Here is a 25,038-nt window from a genome sequence, read left to right on the forward strand (position 1 = left end):
ACTTAATTAATTGCTATTTGATTATGTATCATCAGTCTGCACCTGAGCTTCATTATCCTGTATTTCTTCCAATATTATTTGATCTATATTTACTTTTTGCAAAATGTAGAATAATGGCAACGCTTATAAAGAATTTTCTTTGGGGAATTTATTGAATTATCTTTCCATCAACATGGAGAAGGGCTTTGTCCGGCCCGTGTTAAAATGTAATGTAAGTTCATCCTTCTCAAGCCTTCAAACTTTGTTCTAGTATAGATTTGGATAGGCATCATTTCCTCCACTGTTGTTTACATCTGATTGGATGTTTGCAACAACTACTAGTTAATTCTAGTTGTAAAAACATGTTCCTTATGCAGAACAGATCCATTTATTTGCTTATATAATTGTGAAACCTGTTACGTGTCTCCTTGTTTCTCTTTCAGAGTCGTATCTCTTATGCCAGGCAGAACTTTAGGAAAGATAGTGAGCCAAACCATCTTGAGGACAGTGAGATGACCCCAAGGTCCTGTCTTGATGAAGACAGTGAGTTGAAGCTACTCACCAGCAGGTGTGGGACAACCTCTGTGCAGTTGCTGCCTCAATCAGTTCCACTTCTTCAGTCTCAACTTAAAGCGAAAAGGCTTGCTTCATCTCAGCTCCGACTTGAAGTCAAAGATGTAATGAAGATGTCAGGGGACTGCCTTGCGCACTATGGTGCCATACAGCTAGGGATGAAGCATCTATCATTGACACAACTGAGGTCTCATCAGCTTGTTCGGCTGCTTGCGAGGGCCCGAGCTTGCCAGGTCTAGTGCCTTCTGAAGTGCTCTTGGTTTTGTATATTCTTTTGTCGGCGCGTTTATATGCACTGGTGGTGACCTTTGATGCCCAGTGTATGTAATCCGCGGTCATGTTGCGCTTTATTATCACCGGGTAGCGAACTTTGATTCCTAATATGCCGTAATTTCTTTGTTGTATAGTCTAGGTTTATTCTCTGGTCCGTATGCTGTAATTTAGGCCGGAAGGTTCAGTAGATCTCAGTGTTGTCGGTCTTCAGGCCGGCTCGTTACTCATATGGGCCAAAACGTGGGCCTATAATCAGCTTGGGCCATTAGCAGGTCTAAACCTATAGTAGTTTCCCGCCTTTAACAGGCCATGGGCTACATATTTACTGTAGTGACACTGGGCTTCCTACGGGCCATAGAAACAATGGGCCTTCTACGGGTCGTATCATCAATGGGCCTTAGACGGGCCATATGATCGATTGGCCAAACATGGGCCAAAAACAGACCGCATTATGGCCGTAAACGGGCTAGAGTTGGAGTCGTCCGTTCATGGGCCGACCATAACGGGCCGTCATTAATAGGCCGTATTTGATGACGCTATGAAAATGGTCCAACATGTTAACGGGCCACAAACGGGCCGACTGTAACCACGGGCTAAATTTGGCCCACAAGCAGAAAATGGCAGTAACGGGTCGTAAGTAACCAAATGCTGGAAATGAGCCCAAGAATAAACGGGCCCTGAGAAGGCCGAAAGATAACATGGGCTGCAAACGGCCTAATGGATTAATGGGCCATTAATGGGTATAAAGTGATACACTGTTCATTACGGGCCAGTTTCACCACGGGTCGTTAATGGGCCAAGAGTTACAAAGGGCCTCATCTGGGCCGAAAGACGTCATGGGCCATTGGGCCGGAACTTAAAATGGGCTGGAATCATATTGGACGGCCCAAATGACGCAACTGGGCCTAATTCGGATAGGTTGTAACGGGCCCTGGGTTAGCGGGCTGTAAATGGGCTATATGCGAACAGGCCGTTAACAGGCTTTCCGTGGGCCGGCCCGCCACCTTTTGACCAAGTCAAACGGGCCGGCCTTTTCACAGGAATGGGCCTCTGTTGGGTCGTGCCACGTGTCGACGTATCATAGGCGCCTTCTGTCCAATGAGTGGATGACATCTGTCCCAACGGTGAGCCGACACGTGTTTCCTCCAGCCAATGATGATTTTACACGTGGAAAATCCCCATTGGTCGGGGCTGTTAGCGGGTTATCGGATCCAAAACCGAACCCGATAGCTTAACGGCGTTCCGTTACGGTGGATGCCACGTGTCGGTCACCCTTGACGAAAGCACTTCTGTGACGCGCGATTTATCGTCATGGAAGTGGACACTTCCATGATGATAATTTTGGTAATGTCATGGAACACTTCTACAACAGCACAGGTATGACTATCTTGATTCTGTCAAAAAATTGTCATGGATGTACATGCATGACAAAAAATGCGACCTACTGTGACAAACACGTATCATCACGGAAGTGTATTTTTTTTTGTAGTGCTACGAACGATACGATCAAGCTACTAACTTGAGAGACCCCTTGATAGAACGTCAATCGATCCTATAACCCGGTCTCCAACTACCACCATGAGATCCGTAAAAAATAAAACCTATCAAGGGCAAACCTTTGCCTTGCACATAGTTCACTTGAGCTAGATGATGACGATCTTGACTTCCTCAAATTGGACCACCTTTATTGATTGCATTGGCTTGATGAAGACTAGTTGATTGTTCCCCCATACTCCACTATGGGTGAGCCACTCTTCGACACATCTTCACAAGTCCATTGTCACCAGAATGGACGGCAAGCTTCAAGAACTTGATCTCTTCGTGATGCTCCACTTGAACTTGCACACCGCAATCTTGATGACGATCACCACTTGATGTCATCCTCCATGGGATGTATGATATCTTCCTCTTGATGCAAGTCCATGGACACATACCTAACCCCACACAGAACTCTCACGTAGACCATGGGTTAGTACACAAAGCATAATGGACAATGCTTACCATACCATGAGGCACAATGATACCACTCGGTACATCTTCTATGCTTTGTGTGTTGATCAACTTGAATCACTCTTTATACTTAGTCTTGATCAACCTTGAATCTTTCCAACTTTCTTCATTAGTATGATGATGTGTTGAAGGTAAACATGAATGTTCACACAATCTCTTCTTCAAGACATGCTTTCAATAAGCTCAACTCTCACATGACCAATATTTGGATAATTCCTTGCAAAGCACTTTGGTCAACTCATAAACTCCTTCAAACCAACACATGGACTTCAAGAAGTGCCTATGGACAAATCCTTCAAATATAGCTTAAAGCAACCATTACTCCATAGAGAATGTCATCAATTACCAAAACCAAACATGGGAGCACCACATGTCCTTTCACCGTACCAATCTAGAGGAGATGAAGGAGATTATGCCTCAAGTACATTAGCTACTCGACAGAGGTTATATACGTGAATCCCTTAGTCCTTGTGTTGTTCCTATCATTTTACTGTCGAAAAGGGATGGTATGTTGCGTATGTGTGTTGATTGTAGAGGCATTAATAATATTACTATTCGTTATCGTCATCCTATTCCTAGGCTAGATGATATGCTTGATGAATTGAGTGGCTCTACAATATTCTCCAAAGTTGATTTGCGTAGTGGATACCATCAAATGCGTATGAAATTGGGAGATGAATGGAAAACAACATTTTAAACTAAGTTGGGATTATATGAGTGGTTAGTCATGCCTTTTGGGTTAACTAATGCACCAAGTACTTTCATGAGATTAATGAACGAAGTTTTACGTGCTTTCATTGGACCATTTGTGGTAGTTTATTTTGATGATATACTGATTTATAGCAGATCTTTGGAGGAACATTTGGAACATTTACGTGTTGTTTTTATTGCTCTACGTGATGCACGTTTGTTTGGTAACCTTGGGAAGTGCACCTTTTGCACTGGCCGAGTATCTTTTCTTGGCTATGTTGTTTCCCCGTAGGGAATTGAAGTTGATAAAGCGAAGATTGAAGCTATTGAGAGTTGGCCACATCCCAAAACGGTCACACAAGTGAGGAGTTTTCTTGGCCTCGCTGGTTTATATAGGCGTTTTGTGAGATATTTCAGCACCATTGTTGCACCTCTCAATGAGATTACAAAGAAGGATGTGCATTTTGTTTGGGGTACCGCATAGGAAGAAGCCTTCACGATATTGAAAGATAAGTTGACACATGCTCCATTACTCCAACTTCCAGATTTTAATAAGACTTTTGAGCTTGAATGTGATGCTAGTGGAATTGGATTAGGAGGTGTGTTATTACAAGATGGCAAACCTGTTGCATACTTTTTTTGAAAAATTGAGTGGGCCTAGTCTGCACTATTCTACTTATGATAGAGAATTATATGCTCTTGTTCAGACTTTAGAAACATGGCAACATTATTTATGGCCCAAAGAATTTGTTATACATTCTGAAGTCAAGCCAAACTGAATCATAGTCATGCTAAATGGGTTGAATTCATTGAGACTTTCCCTTATGTCATTAAACATAAGAAGGGTAAAGAAAATGTTATTGCTGATGCAATGTCTCGTCGTTATACTATGCTTTCACAACTTGACTTTAAAATATTTGGTTTGAAGACCATCAAAGATCAATATGTGCATGATGCTGATTTTAGAGATGTAATGCAGAATTGTAAAGAAGGAAGAACATGGAACAAGTTCGCCGTTAATGATGGATTTGTGTTCCGTGCTAACAAGCTATGCATTCCAGCTATCTTCGTTTGTCTTTTGTTGTTGCAGGAGGCGCATGGAGGAGGATTAATGGGACACTTTGGCATGAAGAAGACGGAGGATGATGTACTTGATGCACATTTCTTTTGGCCAAAGATGAGACGGGATGTTGAGCGTTTTGTTGCTCGCTACACTACATGTCAAAAAGCTAAGTCACGACTCAATCCTCATGGTTTATATATGCCTTTGCCTATACCTAGTGTTCCTTGGGAGGATATATCTATGGACTTTGTTTTAGGTTTACCTCGAATAAAGAAGGGGAGGGATAGCATATTTGTTTTCGTGGATAGATTCTCGAAAATGGCACACTTTATACAATGTCATAAAAGCGATGCTGCTGCTAATGTTGCTGATGTGTTCTTTCGTGAAATTATTCGCTTGCATGGTGTCCCAAATACAATTATTTCAGATCATGATACTAAATTTCTTAGCCACTTTTGGAGATGTTTGTGGGGTAAGTTGGGGACTAAACTGCTTTTTAGTACTACATGTCACCCCCAAACTGATGGACAAACTGAAGTAGTCAATAGAACATTGTATACTATGCTTAGGGTTGTTTTGAAGAATAACCTTAAAATGTGGGAAGAATGCTTGCCTCATACTGGATTTTCTTATAATCGTTCACTGCATTCTACTACTAAGATGTGTCCTTTTGAGATTGTGTATGGTTTTCTACCTCGTGCACCCATTGATTTGTTGCCTCTTCCATCTTCGGAGAAGGTTAATTTGATACAAAACAACATGCTGAATTGATCTTAAAATGCATGAGTTAACTAAGGAAAACATTGAGCGTATGAATGCTAAATACAAACTTGCTGGAGATAAGGGTAGAAAATGTGTTGTCTTTGCACCTGGAGATCTTGTTTGGTTACATATGTGTAAGGATATGTTTCCTGATTTGCGCAAATCAAAGCTAATGCCACGTGATGATGGTCCTTTTAAGGTGTTAGAGAAAATAAATAATAATGCATATAAATTTGAGCTGCCTGCAGATTTTGGGGTTAGTCCCACTTTTAACATTGCAGATTTGAAGCCTTACTTGGGTGAGGAAGATGAGCTTCCGTCGAGGATGACTTCACTTCAATAAGGGGAGGGTGATGAGGACACCACTACCATAGTTACACCCACAACCCCTGCTATTACATACATGGGACCAATTACTAGAGCTTGTGCACGCCAATTAAATTACCAGGTACTTTCGTTTCTTGGTAACGATTCTAATGTTCACGAGAATATGATACTGGCTAAATTGGATACATTTGTTTTTCTTTCAAATGAAGGGTCTAGCTTGGACAAGAAGGATGAACACTGCAGTATGATCAAGCATGGAGATGATGGCATGCGCAAGGGGAACAAGAACGAAGTTTCTGGTGGAGTTTTCAGCATTTTGGAGCCACCATGATGACGTACAAGTGCATGGACGAAATATACAAGATGCCATTTCATAAATTCGCCCATAGGTTAATATAGGTGTTATGCCACCTTATTTTTGGGCCAGGCCCATGTAATTTCGAATACTACATATAGGCTATTTTGTAGAGTCCGTATTGTAGGGGAAACGACTCAGGAGGTGTTTTAGTCCCACCTTGCCAGGGGGGACGAAATCCCCTCTCTTTCGCCCTACAAATACAGCCCTTAGGGCACCGTTTAGACTTTGGGTTTTGTTTAGATTAAAGTTCGCCATAGCTGCAACTCACGGACTTCGTTTGTGTTCAACGACCAGACCAAGACGTCACAGAACCCCACTTTCATCAATAAAGCTTTCCTCTTATATTCGCAATATACAGATTGCAATTTCAGTTTCTTGCTTGTTCTTCGTTTGCGTGCAGAAAACAGACCCTTGTGGTCAGGTTGATCGTGCTCCGGCATGGTCAATAACCTCTCGAAGTTGGTTTAGCGATTGCTAAGGCGCGACGTCCTCGCACATTCGTAGTCGGATCGTCAAAGTCTACTCCACCAAAAATGATAGCCACCATCTCATTGAAAGACAGGACACCTTCGCCTCTATCAAGGAGGAATGTGTTTGTCAAGCTAGCTAGCTAGCAGCTCATTAGCCCATGCAATCGAATGTTCTCATTGATGTTCTCCTAGAGCGCGCACTGTCCACAACTTGATGAGCTCAGCAATCTCACTGTATGCATATCTCTCATCCCAAAGATCTCCATGGAAGACTTGTGTGTTTCTTGCATTCCAAAGGGCTACGACACAAGCTTCAAAGTAGATTTGCCACAACTTTCCAGATCTAGCCACTGGCTACTCGAAGAGAAGGAAGTCTTGGGCAGTTGGAGAAGCGGTGGCTAGTTCACATAGGCTCAATTTGGTCAAAACAGCTCCAGCAAGCTTGCACCTAAGCAGAATGTGATTCATATTCTCTGTAGCTGGGCATATGTCACATCCATTGCGAGTCACAATTTTGGTCCAGTGTTTCTTCAACATGTTATCCCTCGTATTGTGTCTGTCCCTCAAAGCAAACTAGAAAAAAAATTAGAGTTTGTGTGGAATGATCCTATCCCGGATAATTGGTGCAATCATACATGTTCTTCCTCTGAATGTGACAAGCTTATAGAAGTATGCAGTAGTGAGTTGTTTGTCATCTGTGAGAGGCATTCTGGCGTCAGGTACATCTACTCGTGGATGAATAGTGGCCAGTATTTCATTAAGTGCATCCAGCTCTTGTGTCGCCCCGAGGGTTAGGTTTGGATGCAGTTGAAGATCCCAGTGGCCCTCACAGAATTAGGATTCCACCATGCAGAATTCGGACATTGAGAAAGTGATTAGCGTTGGGAAGGTAAACTTAAGGCGGCCACAGTCAAGCCAAAGGTTATACCAGAAGGAAACCGTAGATCCATCACCAAGCATGCATCTAGTAGCCTCCATAACCAGCTATAAGGAGGACTTTAAGCCACGCCAAATTGCAGTATCTCGACTATGGTCATAACAAAAGAGCTCCTTCTGGTCGTACTTCACGACAAACCATTTGTAGCACGGGACCTCGGTGTTGTTTAAGATCTTAACCATAAATCTGCCTATCATTGCCATGTTGTGTGCCTAAAGATCTCGTACTCCCAACCCCTCCAATTATTATGGGCAACGTGACCTGCTCCCATACCACAAGACACTGGCCCCCCTTATCACTATTATTTCCTTGCCACAAAAAGCCTCTCAAAATCTGTTCTAGCTTCTGGATGGACTGCTTGGGCCATAAGAAATAGCCCATGCAATAGTTGGGGATTGCTACAAGGATAATAACCTGAATAATAAACAACCCCAATTCCATGAGGAAATAAGTTGCTTGATCTTTATGTGGTCATGCGATGATCACGGATAATGGTTGTGATGACGGGAAAATGGCAGGCGTGAAAATACGCGTTCACGTCATTGATACAGAATGAATAATTTAAATGCATAAATGCATACAATAAAAATAGGATCAAACATTGCAGGTACTTTATTTCCAGAACTCTTACATTTACACAAAAGATTTGTTAATTACATCTCCGTAGAGAAAACCCCTGATTAAGAATTCCAACTATCCTATTACATAGAATTGCATCACACGAGTACTACAAAATGTAGAAATAAAAGAAGACTACAAAATGTAGAAATAAAAATCCTCCTCGCTGTCTTCAACGTCGGCGTACTCAGAAAGCCTTGAACTTCGTCTATGCTAACATATGCGTTGCATAACATTCATGATTTGACAATATTCATTCATATAGCGCGTTCATGCCTAGCGCATTAACCATCACAAATATGTAGTGGTTGTCTTTTTAGTCATATGAAGATCTATTTAATGGTTAACTAGCCGGGCTAACGTGCGTATGTGCAATATGGGGCATAACTCTTTTTATGAGTTAATTTTGACATGCATGTGATTTCTATGTGCATGCCTGAAATGGCGGAATATTTAATTTACTTTATAGCAACGTATATAGCGTTGCACCGAGCCATCATATGCGAGGGCTATATGAAATTTGGTGATGACATATTCAATTGCACTATGCCATGTTTAGTGCAATCAACATAGGCTATGACCCTAATAATCTTTTAGTTTTGTGGATGCATTCACCTATATGAGAGGAATGCATGATTTAATTTTAATCTGTATGAGGGATTCTTTTATGACATATGAGTTATGCTTAAATACTAGTTTTGCTAGTCTCAAACATATCATATATGGGCATGTGACTAAGTGAATCTAGTCAAATATTTATATAACTTCGGATTTGCGGTGCATGAGAATATTTTATGAAGTTTCACTTCACTTGTATTAGTACTAACATCATGTAGCAACATTGTGCCCATGCGTAGCATAACCAAGTGAAGTATGTTGATTTCTTGTTGCTTGTATTATCACCAACGTAGCACAAACTGTATGCTCGTAGTGTAACCAAACAGAAGTATATATATCAGTTTATATTTTGCATGGACATGATGAAGTATATGACAATTCTCAAAGTCTAGATATATGACCCTAAACTATGAAAAGCAAAAGTCATGTATAATGAGTTGTCATGGCTTTGTGTCACATGGGTTTTCACTAGTATAAAATCCGAACGTATAATGCTACTTCTTGAGACTAATGAACATATAGTCGCATGTTCCAATTTTACACTCTATACTGATGCATTTAGGGGTCTAGCCAGACTATAAATTATATGGAAGAAACATATGTGAATTTCCAACAAAATAGGACTTTATGAAACCAAATCAATATGAGCTTTATTTCTATTTCTATCCTTGATTTGTATCAACATGGGATGCAAGATCACCATGAGACGAAATCAAGATGGACATATTTTTATTCTTGAATTGTATCAACATGGGATGCAAGATCGCCATCAGACCAAAACAAGATGAGCATAATTTTTTGGTCTTGACTTGTATCAACATGGAGATGCAAGATCACCATGAGACCAAAACAAGAAGAATTTTAGTTGCATCGTGTGCACTTAGTTTGCATCATTATAGGATTGAGGAGTGATATATGACCACTAGGCATCTCATGCATTATCTTGATTTGTATCAGCATGGGATCAAGATCGCCATGAGACCGAATCAAGCACAAATCACATGGGTAGCACCGAACATATATGAGGTGTACGGTGGAAGCAAAGCATCATCCATCAAGAGGTGAGGGAAAATATAGCCATGAATCTCACCTCTCCCTGGATTCCCTCACGTACTTGTGAAGTGATGATGCAGATGAGCAGCCGCCGGTATATGTAGCTTGTGGATGTCGGACGGCCGGAGGCAAGCAGTGCAGACGACGAGCGGACGAACGGCGACTAGCCGACCGGCGACGAGTGCGTAGACGACGGCAAGTGGACGACCGGCGACGACGATGACGAGCGGACGGCCGGTGGCGAAGACGGCGAGCAGACGAACGGCCGGCGAGTGGACGGCCGGCAGCGACGGCGGCGTTGCAGCGTATGTACATGCGTGATAGATCGATGGATGGGTCTTCAGCAGCCTTGGCAACGTTGTGTGCTAGCCTTTATATAGGTGGCCAGCGCCTGAGACGAACGCACGCACGTACTGGAGGTCGTGTGCAGGAACGTGGGAGTGGTGGACGTGGTGGCTGATTGTACGCCGAGTCTCCTCGGTGGATTTCTTAATATCTATTTGATTAAAGTAGCTAAATTAGGCTATTAGTTCTCTTTGCATGGGTTAGCAGTCCGGGAGACATCCGTATGTGTTTGGGCCATGGGCTGGGTAATTAGTCCATTACTTCTTAATCTTGCCGCATAATTAATCTAGACATAACAATGCATGCACGTTGATAGTACTTGCACCATGCATGCACGTTGCCATTTGTATACGTGGGCTAGCTAGGCCAAATTAATTGTAGTGACATGGGAAATCATTTTTTCATTGATATTTATATGACGGCTTGATATTTTCTTTATACATCGTCGCGCGTTATATTATTTTACGCGAACATTACTGTGCTAATATTTTTTTTAGCGATGACAGAATAATGCTCGTAAATATGATATAAAATTTTGGCAATATTAGCGTCGTCTATGAAACTTTGAATTTGCTTAAACGTTGGAACTTCGCTGCTGATGATGGCGTATGTGTATGAAAGTCATATGTCCTCTAATTTATACGATGATATGGCTCATTTTCTTCCCTTTTATTTTCGGGTCTTTTATTTTATCATTGTATTTTTTATCCATGTATTCGGCAATTCACTTTTTTGTTTTTATCATTTTATGTAAATGATTTTATTTGAATTATGCGTCATATTTTACTTTTGGCCGAAATCGGTGTCAACAGGTTGAGCTCTTGGTGGATATGTGATGATCATGATGGTGTCATTGATAACGATATTGGTTAATCATGAGGTGATCGTGTGATGATCACAACGGTGAGATTGATACCTATGGTGGTTATGAGATAACCTCAGAGATGAGTAGGTTGGTCCATGAGACCTAAAACGCCGACTCCCATGCATGCTAGTTCTAATATCATCATGTTCATATCATGATTAACATGTACATGCCATGTTCACTCTCATGTTGTTCTAGTAGTATCATGTTCATCATTAATAATTAACATGTAATTGCCATGCTATGGTCTGTCTTGATTGCTTTTGGTTGGTGTGAGCTTGCGAGTACACTCAAAGTACTCACCTAACGTGTCATGTTGGATTGCAGGTGATGCCGTGATTGATTGTTTGTCGAGGATCCCAAGTCTGCGAGCTAGGACGTGTCCCAGCCAGAGTCTCTGCGGAGCGGAGTCCATCATCGTCGTCGCTGTTCCGCTGCTATATATTATTTCGCTGTTAGCATAGAGCTACCTTAGCTGGCGTAGCGTCGCCGTGCCGATGTAAACCTTTGTAATATCCGAACTCTTGTACCCATATTATTTGTAACAAGAGTTGTTCTGTTTTATGCCAAGCAGTGTCGTATTCCAGAAGGCTTGATCTCTGTGCTGAAATACAGGGTGTTCCGGTTCCTTGAGCCGGGTGCCACACTTCCCAAGCAAAAGCTTTTGCATCAACACCAGGCTTGATTACATCTCCCACCATACCTACAATCTTTTTCGGCCATGGATATCAGAGGTTGAAAGGTGGATTAATAATTGGCACCCAGAATTGCATCCTCCCAAACTTTCAGTCCGATGGCCATGATTGAACATCAAACAATGTCAAAACCGGACAATTCAAAAGTAACGAGCAAAGAGTCGATGGCGACGAATCCATCCGAGTTAATTTGGAGCGGCATGTGCTGGTGAAAGTACGATTATTTTGGAGTAACATTTCACAAATTTCATGTTGGGAGCGGCATCCCCTGAAATGTACCCCAATTTTCCACTTTGCATTTTTTTTTCCTGAAGAACTAATCCTGAGCGTCCATCCACGACCCAACGGCGCTACCGGCCAACGGTAGGACGCATGATACGAGTTCTTTTTTCTCCCATCCTCTTCGGCTTTCTTCCTCCTCGCTCGCCTCTTTCTTTGTCCCGGATCCTTCCTTCGTTCCGCCAATTTCAGAAAATTTTGGCAGCTTGGGCAAACAATTGCTAGTGTGCTCAACCTTGAGGATCAGTAGCGGGGACAGGAGATGATCACGCGAGCAAAGCTGGTGGAACAGCTGCGGGAGCACCAGATCCGGTCGGCGCAGTCATACTCCGCGGCCCTCGCCGTCTTCTCCCCCAACCCCCACATCGCCTCCAGGTCCGGTCCCCCTCTTCTTGATTTCTTGTTTATCCTAGCATCTGCTGCGACGCTCTTCAAAATTCACGCGGTTTGGTTTCAACTGAATGCCCCTTTTGGGTGCTCGTCGGTTGAACATGAGGATTGGTCGGATTCGCGCGGTATAGATTGCAGCTCATGCTGTGTACTTTTGCTTCCTTGATTATATGGATCTTCGCTGATTTGTATAGCTTGCCGGTGACGACAGGAAGGGATTTTAATTACCTTTATTATTTGGGAATTATGTGATATGGTTATGAGAAGATATTAATTGAGTGGGAAAAGCATAATCTTTTCTGCTAATTAGAGGTAAAATCGTTCAGTTAGAGGCATAATAGCAAACAAAAGGCAGGGAATTCGAGGTTTTGCAAGATCTGCTCTGAGTACTAGTGCTGTTGAGGAGCGTGTGCATGGACTAATGTCAAGCTGGAGGCATCATCTGAAGAGCTATTAGTTTATATAAGGCTTTACACGCATCAAGACAATTGCAAAGCTACTATGCTTAATTAACATTTGGTTAGAACTTGTGAATTGCTTGGGTTGCTTTAGAAGCGAAGCCCTCCCAAAGATGGAGTATTAACAGCAACACTGTTGAATAAGAACTTTCTGTAGGGTTTTCATTGTTTGTCGGGTTCCTGTTGCTGAGTCAATAATGCTGCAATGGACGGATAAAAGGAAGAATAAGCTGAGTGCCTTCACTATCATAACTACTCACTAGTGTCAAAAACGCTCTTATATTATGGGATGGAGGGAGTATATGAGTAAAACTTGGCACCGTCTGCAGCAGACACACCTACATTCAGGACACCTGCCCTACGTCAAGGTTTGGTCTAAAACACAGTTGTCCTCACTTGGCTGCTAATTGAACCTGGAGACTGACCTGGCCCTAAATCGAAGGTCAAGCCGAGCCCAAGTCGCTTTATTGTGGGCTAGGCCATGCTAAGTTTTCTCAAGTCTAACTTGCCACTTACCACTTAGATGCATCATGCATAGATTTCGAAACGAAAATGCTAAAAATCTGACGTTAGATTTTTATACATGGCAAATCGAACCGTTTTCATGGCAATTTATATTGGTGAGAGGATGGCAATTTTAGTTTGCAAGCATGACAATTTTCCTGGCAATAAATGAACTGAGGCGGATTTGCCATGCTCACCAACTAAACTTGCCATTCTCGATGAACACAACTTGCCATGAAAAATGTTCGATTCGCCATACCAAAAAATCTGACATTCGCTGGATATTTTGGTCCTTTCGAAATGCGCTTAGTCTGTTGGAATGCTACATTGCTTAGCACTGCTTGCCTGTGTTTTACGTGGTGTACAGAGAGTGTGTAAGAGGATATGACTGCGTCAAGTAACATACTGCAGTTCATACAGACCGCCAGAGTACACCATCTCAGGTTATGGTCTGTTGTGTTTGCTACTTAGGGCTACTGAACTGTGGAATGGCTGTAACACCACATTCTCTAAAAGTAGAAAACCCTCTGCTGCTATGACAAGATCAAAGATAAATGCACAACTAATGCTTTCTATCTCATCTGTAACACCACATTCATTAGGACTCACTTATGCCATTGTCCTCTATCTCATCTGTTTATTCCTTTATTGCTTGCTTACATTTTCTTTACTTTAGTACCTTGCTTGCATTCTCCACTTTGCTGCATATAATCTCCTTTTTTCCTGGCTGCCTTTTTGCTTTTGTAAACCTGACTTTCATATTTTGGCCCGGCAGGTCCTTTTTTGAGTATAAAGGTAGAGATCACTCTATCTCAATTTTAAAAAAAATCCATACAACCCATGTTTGAAGCATGTTTGATTGCATCACATGTTACACAGCATGGCAGCGACTTAGTGTCGACATGGCATTTCACATAGTCCCCTATGCCAGGCCTAGATGACAGCCATGTTACTTTTCCATTACTGCCTATTGATGGATGGATTAAAATTGTACACATCACATAGTGCATACTTAGTGGTCCGCCCAAAATAAGTCGTCACTTGACCTAAGCAGGAATGTGATACAGATTTAGGGACATTTAATCAAATTCTTTCCACGCAGGACATAACAGCACCTTTTGTACTGTTTGATAACCAGAATACTGGTCTTGAATTGGGGGTTTAATTTAGAGGGGTCATATAACTAATCTGGAGAAGCCATTTCTTTCCTTGCCTATTCTTTGAAAGAAATTCAAATAGTGAACTTGAAATTGGCATTAGAAGAAACTTGTGGTACTCCTATTAGAAGGAAGAGGACATTTCTATTCCTATTGCCTGTGATAATGTGTTTTGCTTGGCAGTGTGAGGCTTTGCTGGTTGCCCCCTCACTCCTGTTTCATAATCGCATATCTTTAGAAATACTAGTCTTTTCTATTTAAGAAGTTGCCATGAGTTAATGTTGTTGACAAGGGTGGGAAGTTGATAATTCGCATGACTAGCAAAGCCAGTTCTGAGCATAACGCAAGTTTGCCAGCAATCTAGCTAGACATAAACAGCCATGGCGCCATGTAAAGTCAGCTAGGTTAAACACTGCAAGAATGTGAGTCCCGTGATCAGTCTGAACCTGTGAGGAAAGTGTACTTTCTAGAATAACAGATAATTACAGCTCAAGAGAATAAGTATGTTTTGTTCTGTTAGCATGAAAGAAGCCTCTAGTAAAGGAAAAAAAAAGGTTAATGGTCTTATGTTTATTTCTTCTCAGTTCTGTTCTATTTTTCACTAAGTTTTGACATGGTCTATTTAAATGAGTAAACCACGCTGCATAAAAAGCTCAATGCAAATTTGATGACTTGCCAATTGTTCAATATGGCTTTACAAAACATGATACAAGACTATGCACATAGAGGGTAGCGACTCAGAAGTCATTACAAATCTTATGCTCGGAATATTGCTGCTTTCATGCATGTCTTTCAATAGAAAATTGCAGGATTCGACTATTTTTAACTTTACACCTCTCAGGAACAATTGGGCCAAATTAGGAACACTATTTTAGCACAAATAATTTCAAGCAGTCTGCATTTGATGACATTTGCTTATGCTTAGCATCGAAGTATAAATGTTTGTGCTTTCGGTGCAAGTAACTTCAATGTACATTTTATGAATATATGTTTCATATCTACTCGAATGGGAAGCACTAACCTTCCGGTTCCAATGGTTCACCAAAGCTAAAACTAAAACTTGAATTTGGAGCATGTCCAAACAAAATACTGTACTGATCTGCATGTAAAATTGGATTGACAAATGGTCGTTCCCACAAGCATCCCATAAAGTACATCAAGTTTGAAGTTCAAAATCTGGACAGATTCGTGACACTCCATACTTAGTTGATACTTTGCCGTGTCACCAATTTCTGGAGTGAAAACATATTTGGTACTTAGTTTTATCTAATCGATGCATATCACTCAATAAACCATTTTAAATTTCTGTCTGCAATATTTGTGGCATTTTCACACATAGATCTTTCACTGCCTATGCATTGTATTAAGGCTCATAACATTTTCAAAAGCTAGTGGGGTTGCTAATATATGTTGTGCTAGGTATAGCCATCTCATTTGGTGCACCGCATTATGAACATACTTATAGTTCCATTCCAGTTGTCATTCTGGTTCAGTGTTTGGCATGATGGAACGTTTTCGTACTGGAGTGTTCCAGCGTTCCGTTCTGGTTTTCAAAATTTTGTATGGATATACTTTTTTAATATATACACGTGAGGAACACATACCATAAAAAACTGATGAGGAACACTAGATGAGAAGAAAGAAAACACATGCCAGATCTGTTTGGCTACTTCTAGATGCTTCCACTCTAGTGTAGTATTTCTTTCCTTTTCTTTTCTATCCTACCTACTGTTTTCTAGAGTCTTCTAGTTGTGAGTAGCTATGAGTAGAATGGTGAAACTTACATAATGTTTTCTAGAGTATTCCAGCTATAAGTAGAAGTATGTGAAGGCTTCCCAAAGCCCTATAAATAGAGGTCCTCGCCTCTACTTTGGAGGCAGACTATGTACCCCTACCTATAATAGAACTTGTTGTTCTTATCTAAGATCTTGGAGTAGATCTTGTGCCCTAGGAGTTCTGGATTGAACTCTTGCTGCCCTATCAACCTACATTCGCCTCTAGAGCGATATCTAGCGCAGCACGTTGAAGCTGTTCCTTCAACACTTGTGCTATACACATTGTAGCAGCAAGGTGGAGTTGCTCCTCCACAAACTTTGTGCTGCTTCAGGTGGTATCAGAGCCTCGTTGACCCATACTAGTTCTTGTTGTCCTCTTCGAGAGTAAGTTGCAGCAAGCAATGGAGCAATTGGAGAAGAGGATGGATGCTGCGGAACAACAAATCAAAGAGCTGCGTGAAGATCTTAATCGGAGATTTGGTCAGCTGGTTGAGATGATAAGAAAGGGTGTCCCCCCTACTACCAATGAAGGAGATTCATCTAAAGAAGAGGAAGATGTTCATCAAGGAAGAAGGAGAGGTAATCTTGGAGCAAGACCGCCACGACAACATGTTGTTCAACGTGCTTCAAGAAGGCCAATTTATGTTGAAGCTTCTGAAGGTGAAGAATATGATGATGCCCTTGAAGAAGCAGATCTCTACGCATATCGGAGAGTACCCAACCCTACATATGCAAGAGATACATACAAGGTAAAAGCTGAGATCCCAACTTTTAATGGAAATGTTGATATTGAAGGGTGCCTAGATTGGTTATATGAAGTGGAGACTTTCTTTGAGGTCATGGAGGTTCCGGAAGATCGTAGAGTTCCTTTGGTCGCATACAAGCTGAAAGGAGGAGCCGGTGCATGGTGGCATCGCGTTCAAGAGGAGCGCAGGCTCAGAGGAGAACCTCGTGTTAGAACTTGGCGACAAATGAAAGGCCTCTTGAAAGGGAGATTTTTGCCCGCTGATTATGACCAGATCCTATTTATCCAATTTCAAAATTGTGCTCAAGGAAATAGGACTGTTTCAGATTACACGGAGGAGTTTCTAAGGCTACAAGTGAGGTGCAACCTTGCTGAAACTGAAGAGCAACAAGTTGCAAGGTACATCAATGGTCTCAATGATGCTATTCAAGATCGATTGATGATGCAACAAATCTGGTCCGTTGATCAAGCACAAGCTCTAGCCTTAAAGGCAGAGAGGTTTGTGAGGATGAGAAAGACAACTAAGGCTCCATATCCTCCATATCCTCATACCGAAGGCTCATCTAGGAGCCAACCTAATAGAGTGGAAGAAAATACCACTCCACCAAAGACAAAACAGCCCATCCCGAAGCAAACTAGAGGCAAGGGTAAGGCAAATGAAGGCCCAAAGTGCTATTAATGTGGTAAAGAGGGACACATATCCAGCGGCTGCCCACTAAGGAAATTTGTTAACACGACTATCCATGATGGTGAAAGCGATGAGGAAGAATATGAATCTGAAGATGTAGACGGACAAGAGGTTTGTCAAGAAGGTGAAGAGGTGGTATGTGTGATCCAGCGTGTCCTATGTTCCACACCACAACTCGATGACACACAACGGAAGAAAATATTTGAGAGCAAATGCACGGTGAATGGCAAGGTATGCAAACTAGTGATTGATAGTTGCAGCTGCGAGAATCTTATCTCCCAGAAGTTGGTGGACCATTTAAAGCTTGAAACCCATGATCATCCAAATCCCTACACTATTGGATGGATCAAGAAAGGAGTGAATATGAGGATCACCAAACAATGCAACCTGCCACTTTCTTTGGGTAAGCATTATCGCTCAAATGTGTTGTGTGATGTGGTTGACATGGATGCCAGCCATGTTCTTCTTGGGAGGCCTTGGCAATTTGATGTGGATACTACACACAAGGGCAAGGAAAATTCTTACTCTTTCATTTGGAACAAAAGAAGGATCATTATCTTACCAAACAAACCCGAAGGTAATACCTCTAAGGAGGAGGGGAAAACTATGTTAACTATCTCCCATACCTCTCATGAGTTTATGGAAGACTTGAAGGAGGCAGATTTGTGTGCTGCACTTGTTGTAAAGGGAGAAGAGCACCTGACTGTTGAAATTCCAGCAAAGGTACGTGGTTTATTGGCAGAATTTCAGAACATACTTGGGGAGCCACATGGCTTGCCACCGATGAGAGGAATTCAACATAGAATTGACTTAATTCCGGGAGCAAGTCTTCCTAATCTTCCACACTATCGAATGAGCCCAAAGGAGCATGATATATTGAAGGAGAAAGTGGAGGAATTGTTGCAAAAGGGGCACATTCGAGAAAGTATTAGCCCATGTGCTGTACCAGCCCTACTCGCGCCAAAAAAAGATGGATCTTGGCGCATGTGTACGGACAGTAGAGCCGTTAACAAGATCACCGTAAGGTATAGGTTCCCTATTCCCCGTCTGGATGATATGTTGGATCAGCTTAGTGGAGCAAGAGTGTTCACAAAGCTAGATTTAAGAAGTGGATATCATCAAATCCGTATAAGACCCGGGGATGAATGGAAGACCGCCTTCAAGACAAAGGAAGGGTTGTTTGAATGGCTAGTCATGCCATTTGGACTCTCAAATGCACCAAGTACCTTTATGCACTTAATGAATCAAGTCCTTAGACCCTTCTTATCCCACTTTGTTGTGGTCTATTTCGATGACATCTTGATCTATAGCAAGGATGAGGATGAACACTTTGATCACATTCGGAAGGTGCTAGAAGTACTAAGGGAAAATGAGCTCTACGTCAACTTGAAGAAATGTGTTTTCCTGCAAACACAACTTCTTTTCCTAGGATTCGTCATAACATGTGACGGCATTCGTGTTGATGATTCTAAGGTTGAAGCAATTCGAGAATGGCCAACTCCTAAGACCATTTCTGAGGTAAGAAGCTTTCATGGCCTTGCAACTTTCTATAGGCGATTTGTTAAGAATTTCAGCACTATCATGGCACCAATTACCGAGTGTTTGAAGAAAGGAAAGTTCCAATGGGCAGAAGCAGCTGAAGCTAGTTTCAATGAGATTAAACAAAAGCTATCACAAGCTCCTGTCTTGGTACTACCTGATTTCAACAAGACTTTTGAGTTGGAGTGTGATGCAAGTGGAGTAGGCATTGGAGCTGTCCTATCTCAAGAAAGGAAGCCCATTGCTTTCTTTAGTGAGAAGTTAAGTGAAGCTAGACAGAAATGGAGTACCTATCAGCAAGAATTATACGCCGTTTTCAGAGCGTTGAAAACTTGGGAAGTCTATTTGCTGCCTAAAGAGTTCATTGTTTATAGCGACCATCAATCCTTGAAGCATTTTAGAAATCAAAAGCATGTTGACCGCATGCTAGCAAGATGGGCAGCATATCTTGAGAGGTTTAACTATCTCATCGTGCATAAATCTGGAATAACTAACAGAGTGGCCGATGCTTTGAGTCGTCGTGCATGCCTCTTGACTTCTTTTGAAGCTGAACTTCCGGGCATGGGTCAAATAAAGGAGTTGTATGAGGGTGACGAAGACTTTGGCCATGTTTGGGTAAAGCACGCAAGGGGCCAACCATTAGGTGATGACTATTTGATGCAAGATGGATATCTCTTCAAAAATGATCGTTTGTGCATTCCAAGAAGTTCTCTACGTGACAAGCTGGTTAGAGAGCTCCATTCAAGTGATCTTAGTGGCCATGTTGGACGGGACAAGACTATCGCTAACCTGGAAGCTCGCTACTTTTGGCCACAACTAAAGAGAGATGCTGGAAAGTTCGTTCAACGGTGCCACGTATGTCAGACCTGCAAAGGCCAAGTCCAGAACACAGGGTTATACATGCCTTTGCCTGTTCCTGTTGCTCCATGGGAGGACATTTCTATGGACTTCGTCTTGGGCTTGCCAAGAACAAGACGAGGAAGTGATGCTGTATTTGTGGTCGTGGATAGATTCTCTAAGATGGCTCATTTCATCCCATGCCGCAAGACAACGGATGCTCATCATGTGGCAAACCTATTCTTTCGAGAAGTGGTCAGACTTCATGGAGTTCCAAGGTCCATTGTCTCAGACCGTAATAGCAAGTTTCTTGCTGCATTTTGGCTCACTTTGTGGAAGCAATTCAACACTGAATTGAAATTTTCTAGCACTGCTCATCCACAAACAGATGGACAAACGGAAGTGGTGAACAAGTTTTTGGGTAATCTGATCCGTTGCATTTGTGGAGAAAGAAAGGGGCAATGGGATTTGGCTTTATCTCTTGCAGAGTTCTCCTACAATAACTCCAAGCATAGATCCACAGGAAGGAGCCCTTTTTCCATTGTCTACACTAAAGTTCCAACACATGTGGTGGACCTGGTGAAGCTGCCATCAAGGGGAAACTCAAAATCAGCATTGTCCTTTGCTGATAATTACACCGAGTTATTTGAAGAGATTCGCGGCGCTTTGGAAGCACAAAATCAGAAATATAAACAACTTGCTGATTGCAAAAAGAGGCCAAAATCATTCCAAGTCGGTGATAAGGTGATGGTATACCTCCGAAAAGAGAGGCTGCCTTTAGGTGTTAAAGGGAAACTTAGGCAGCGAAGGTATGGGCCCTTCTCTATCATGAGGAAGATAAATGATAATGCTTATGTGATAGATCTTCCAAGTGACATGGGTATCTCCAACACTTTCAATGTTGCGGACTTGACTCTCTACCATCCAGAAAAAGCGCTCTATGAAGATAACTCGAGGGCGAGTTCCAAACAACCAGGGGAGAATGATGAGGAACACTAGATGAGAAGAAAGAAAACACATGCCAGATCTGTTTGGCTACTTCTAGATGCTTCCACTCTAGTGTAGTATTTCTTTCCTTTTCTTTTCTATCCTACCTACTGTTTTCTAGAGTCTTCTAGTTGTGAGTAGCTATGAGTAGAATGGTGAAACTTACATAATGTTTTCTAGAGTATTCCAGCTATAAGTAGAAGTATGTGAAGGCTTCCCAAAGCCCTATAAATAGAGGTCCTCGCCTCTACTTTGGAGGCAGACTATGTACCCCTACCTATAATAGAACTTGTTGTTCTTATCTAAGATCTTGGAGTAGATCTTGTGCCCTAGGAGTTCTGGATTGAACTCTTGCTGCCCTATCAACCTACATTCGCCTCTAGAGCGATATCTAGCGCAGCACGTTGAAGCTGTTCCTTCAACACTTGTGCTGTACACATTGTAGCAGCAAGGTGGAGTTGCTCCTCCACAAACTTTGTGCTGCTTCAAAAACAATGAAAAAAACTATGGGCAAAAGGGATAAATGGTTGGCTGGTGCACTGCCTGTCGCATCAAACTAGTGTGCATGCCGTCTCCTTGCAAGAGCAAGAGGTCTCTATAGGCCCATATTTGCAAAGGATTACAGGCCCAATATTCCCTGCCCTTTTCTAGCAATTATTACAACGTGGAATCTCCCAGGTGATGGTAAGAATCAGTTTGGCTGTTGCCTTTATAAAGAAACATCAGCAGAGCTGTCTGTATGGACCGGTACCAGTACAGCCGGCCAGAATGGCTAGAATTTCATCTGGTACGGGATGTAGGCTTCTGCATACCGCTTTGGTCATGACGATCCGGCGATTTCAGCTGGGACTGAATGGAACTAATAAGTTTGATTATTAGGCCATGTGGTTTGCATTCAAATTAATCATGTAATGTTAGAGGAAACAAAGAATCATGTAATTATTCAGAATAAGCTTCTTTTGTTGATAATAATTGCATTTGGATTAATCGCTAAAACGGAGTAGTTCCATATCCCTTATCTCCTAGAATGAACATTGAACAGTATCATATTAAACCAAATTTGTAATGATATCTGAACTTAGCTCATGGTAGGATGAAGGAAAGAGAAGTTGAATTCAAAGTAGTGCAGTTTCATGTAACGAGCCTGGGGATATACAATTTGCAAACCCTGGCTGATTTCGAAGCACACACTAGCATGCAGAGAGTGTTTAGCTGATGCAAATGCGCTCTGTTGTATCTGCAAAATTTAAATGCTACTCCCTCGATTCACAAATACAAGATGTTTTGGACATTTCAATCTGGACTCCATATGAATTAAAATGGGTGAACAAACACACTAAAACGTGTCTGTATACATCTGATTCAGAAAAAAAAGTTGGAACATGTTATATTCGTGTGAATGGAGGGAGTAGCTATCAAGTTCGAACTAGCCTAAAGGAAGTAGTATTGTCAATGCAATGTGCTCTAGTTATTTACAGTTCTGAAATATAAGCTGATCTCATTTTGGTTATTAAAAAACGACCATTATGGTTATCCTGCTTATGCTCTAGTTAAAGACCAGCCTACTTGCTTATTGCCATTTGATTCAGTTTTACCTAATCCCGTGTTCTTTCCTCTTTCAGGCGGGACCTGAGGGTGGCTCTCCTCTATGCCTTTTTGTTCTGTTTTCTCATGGTGTCGTGCTATGCTGCACTTTACCTGAAATGGTTCAAGCTCTCGTCCCTCTTTGTAATTCTCGGAATCCTTCTCCCAGTAAGTCTCAAAATCTCTAGGCATAGAAGGCTCAAAAGGAAAAGAGAGCGAAGATTGCTGTTGCCCTTGTCCATGTGAATATCTTTCTGATACCCTGTAACATTTTAGTGAAGTGGCTCAACTACAAAGAGGAAAAATCCCGGGTTTACTCAATTCTCCGGCTCAACCTATGCCCTTGAATATGTTGTATCTATTACCTGTTTTCCCTTTTTGTCCATGCATGCACATACATTGCTCGTCTCAGCTTTCGCCTTCTTTTCAAACTTGTGTCAAGTGCAAAGTAATGCCGTCTTTAGAAACTCATGAAAGCGGATCTCTTCAGATCCTGGTGCATTTTGGTTGTGGATGCAATCATGTGAAATATCTGGTCAATTGTCGCATCAGTCGGTCCGGTGTGCCAAGCGAGCCGCTTTAGCGTTATTTAGCGTACCAAGTGTGAATATAATCTTTCATCTCAGGCTTCCAGCTTCTCTGTCGCAGTTCACCTAGATTTATTTATTTTTCCTGTGTTTCTATTGTCGGCAGATCGTCCCACTGCACAGCGTTGCCATTTCAAATTCTCGATCCTTTCACGCACACTGTTTCAAGTATGTTCTGCCTGCCGCCTGGGTTTCTTGAGCTCGCCATGCCTGGTAAATGCATCACCAGGATAACTAGTCCTAGGCGGAGCAGAAACAGTGCGGTTCAGGCGCACCGCCGCTGCTTACATATACTGTATATAGTTTAAAATCTTGAGGCGCCTGCCATCTGATCTTTTAGGTTCAGTTTATCCATGCTACGGTACAGAAGCAGTAACAATGTAATCCTTTGCACGATTCTTGATCAGACGACGGGATCTTGTGCGTTATCGCAACATCGTCTGTCATGGACAAGTCAGGCAAGGGCTTAGGGTTAGGGGTGCAAGCGGCGTCCCGCTTTTTTCTGTGAAACCTTTGAACCTCCGTTCGGAAATAACTGACGTGGTTTTAGTTAAAATTTTCGAACGGGCCGGGTAGCTCATAATTTGCTCATCACTTATCTAAAATTAACGCTATATTTGTACTGTTCTCCGGGGGATGGCGGCATGTATGCGTTATCTGCATCAGTTGCCATTCCGCCGACGCCGCGCCCCCTCCCTCCGGTCGTTGCTTCGCTTGATCTACCACGCTCCCCGCCGTCGGCCATCGCTGCCTCTCGCGTCCCGCTCTCGGCTAGTCGGGCCACTGGAATCTGGAAGTTTCTTTTCCATATGGTCAAGCGCGGCCGCGGAGCACCTGACAAATCCCGGGCGAGCCGCGGAGCCGGAGGGCGCGTGATAATCTTTCCACCCGCGTGGCCGCGTCGCCCAGCACTTGCCGGCCCACTGCTCCGTTTGATGTTCATAGTGTGGCCGCGCCTGTGCGTGGTGCTCCGGAGGTGTGCTGTGGCCGCCAAGTTGTAACCACCATCGGCCATGTTCCTAGATCTACTCAGCGCTCCTCCATTATCGCCACATTCCTGTGGTGTGCACGTTTGCACACCACAAGTGGACGGATTTGTCGTCTACCACGCCGCGGGAAGGAATCATCGTCCAGTATCTATCTCTCTCGGACCGCCGGGCTGGAGTTCATCATGGCAGCTTCAGACCAGACGGCAGAAAATATCCATGCCACTCGAAATTTCGGCACATGCTTGCACAATTTGCCACCTTTGAGTGCTTCCGTATTTTGACTGGCCTGCTGCCTGGCTGCTTCATGTGCGTGCGTGCGTGCACTCGACCGTCAAGTAGCCTATCCCTATCTACCTATCATCCAAGCAGGTGTGTTCAAGTAGCTCTGCCGCGCCGCTCGCGATTTCTGCGTTTTAGTGGGCAAATGCATGTGTCCACTCACGCGCACACACAGTGCCCAAGGTGGGCCGAAAAAGCCATTTATAGGTTATATATAGGGCCTTCCCTCCATCTTTTACCAGAAAGGCCCGCACCTCGCAGGGCCCACGTACGTCGTGGCGTTGCACGAGCGAGCGCCTCCTAGGATACCTACCATATCCAGGGACTGGCATAGACAACAATTTCACTATATCAGTGTGTCGTTGACCACTTGGCATCATCTGCGCTGCATGCCGAGTAGTACAAATCCAAGCTTTTTCCATCACTTGATAAAAGGTTGTGCCCGGCGCCAATGTGTCTTTCGCTGTCGCGAGAGCCCCTGCATTTGTGTCTTCTTCAGGTAGTCATTTTTTTTGTTTGCAAGGTGAGCTTTACGCGGCAAAATAGGGGAAAGCAAGAGCATTTCATGTCCGTGTCCCCGCGAGTGCCCAAGGGGACGATAAGC

At 42.7% G+C, this 25,038-nt stretch overlaps 1 protein-coding gene across 1 annotated transcript; it reads left to right on the forward strand.

Moving 5' to 3' along the window:
• The first annotated feature begins 12,002 nt into the window (after nt 1–12,002).
• LOC123098153 (uncharacterized) lies at nt 12,003–23,406 on the forward strand. Its single transcript, XM_044520055.1, has 2 exons — nt 12,003–12,290; nt 22,618–23,406. The coding sequence occupies exons 1-2, from the start codon at nt 12,178–12,180 to the stop codon at nt 22,823–22,825; spliced, it is 321 nt and encodes a 106-aa protein (XP_044375990.1). The 5' UTR covers nt 12,003–12,177; the 3' UTR covers nt 22,826–23,406.
• Nucleotides 23,407–25,038: the final 1,632 nt, after the last annotated feature.

This window comes from Triticum aestivum, chromosome 4D, assembly GCF_018294505.1.
Source record: "Triticum aestivum cultivar Chinese Spring chromosome 4D, IWGSC CS RefSeq v2.1, whole genome shotgun sequence".
In the NCBI taxonomy this organism is placed as follows: Eukaryota; Viridiplantae; Streptophyta; class Magnoliopsida; order Poales; family Poaceae; genus Triticum; species Triticum aestivum.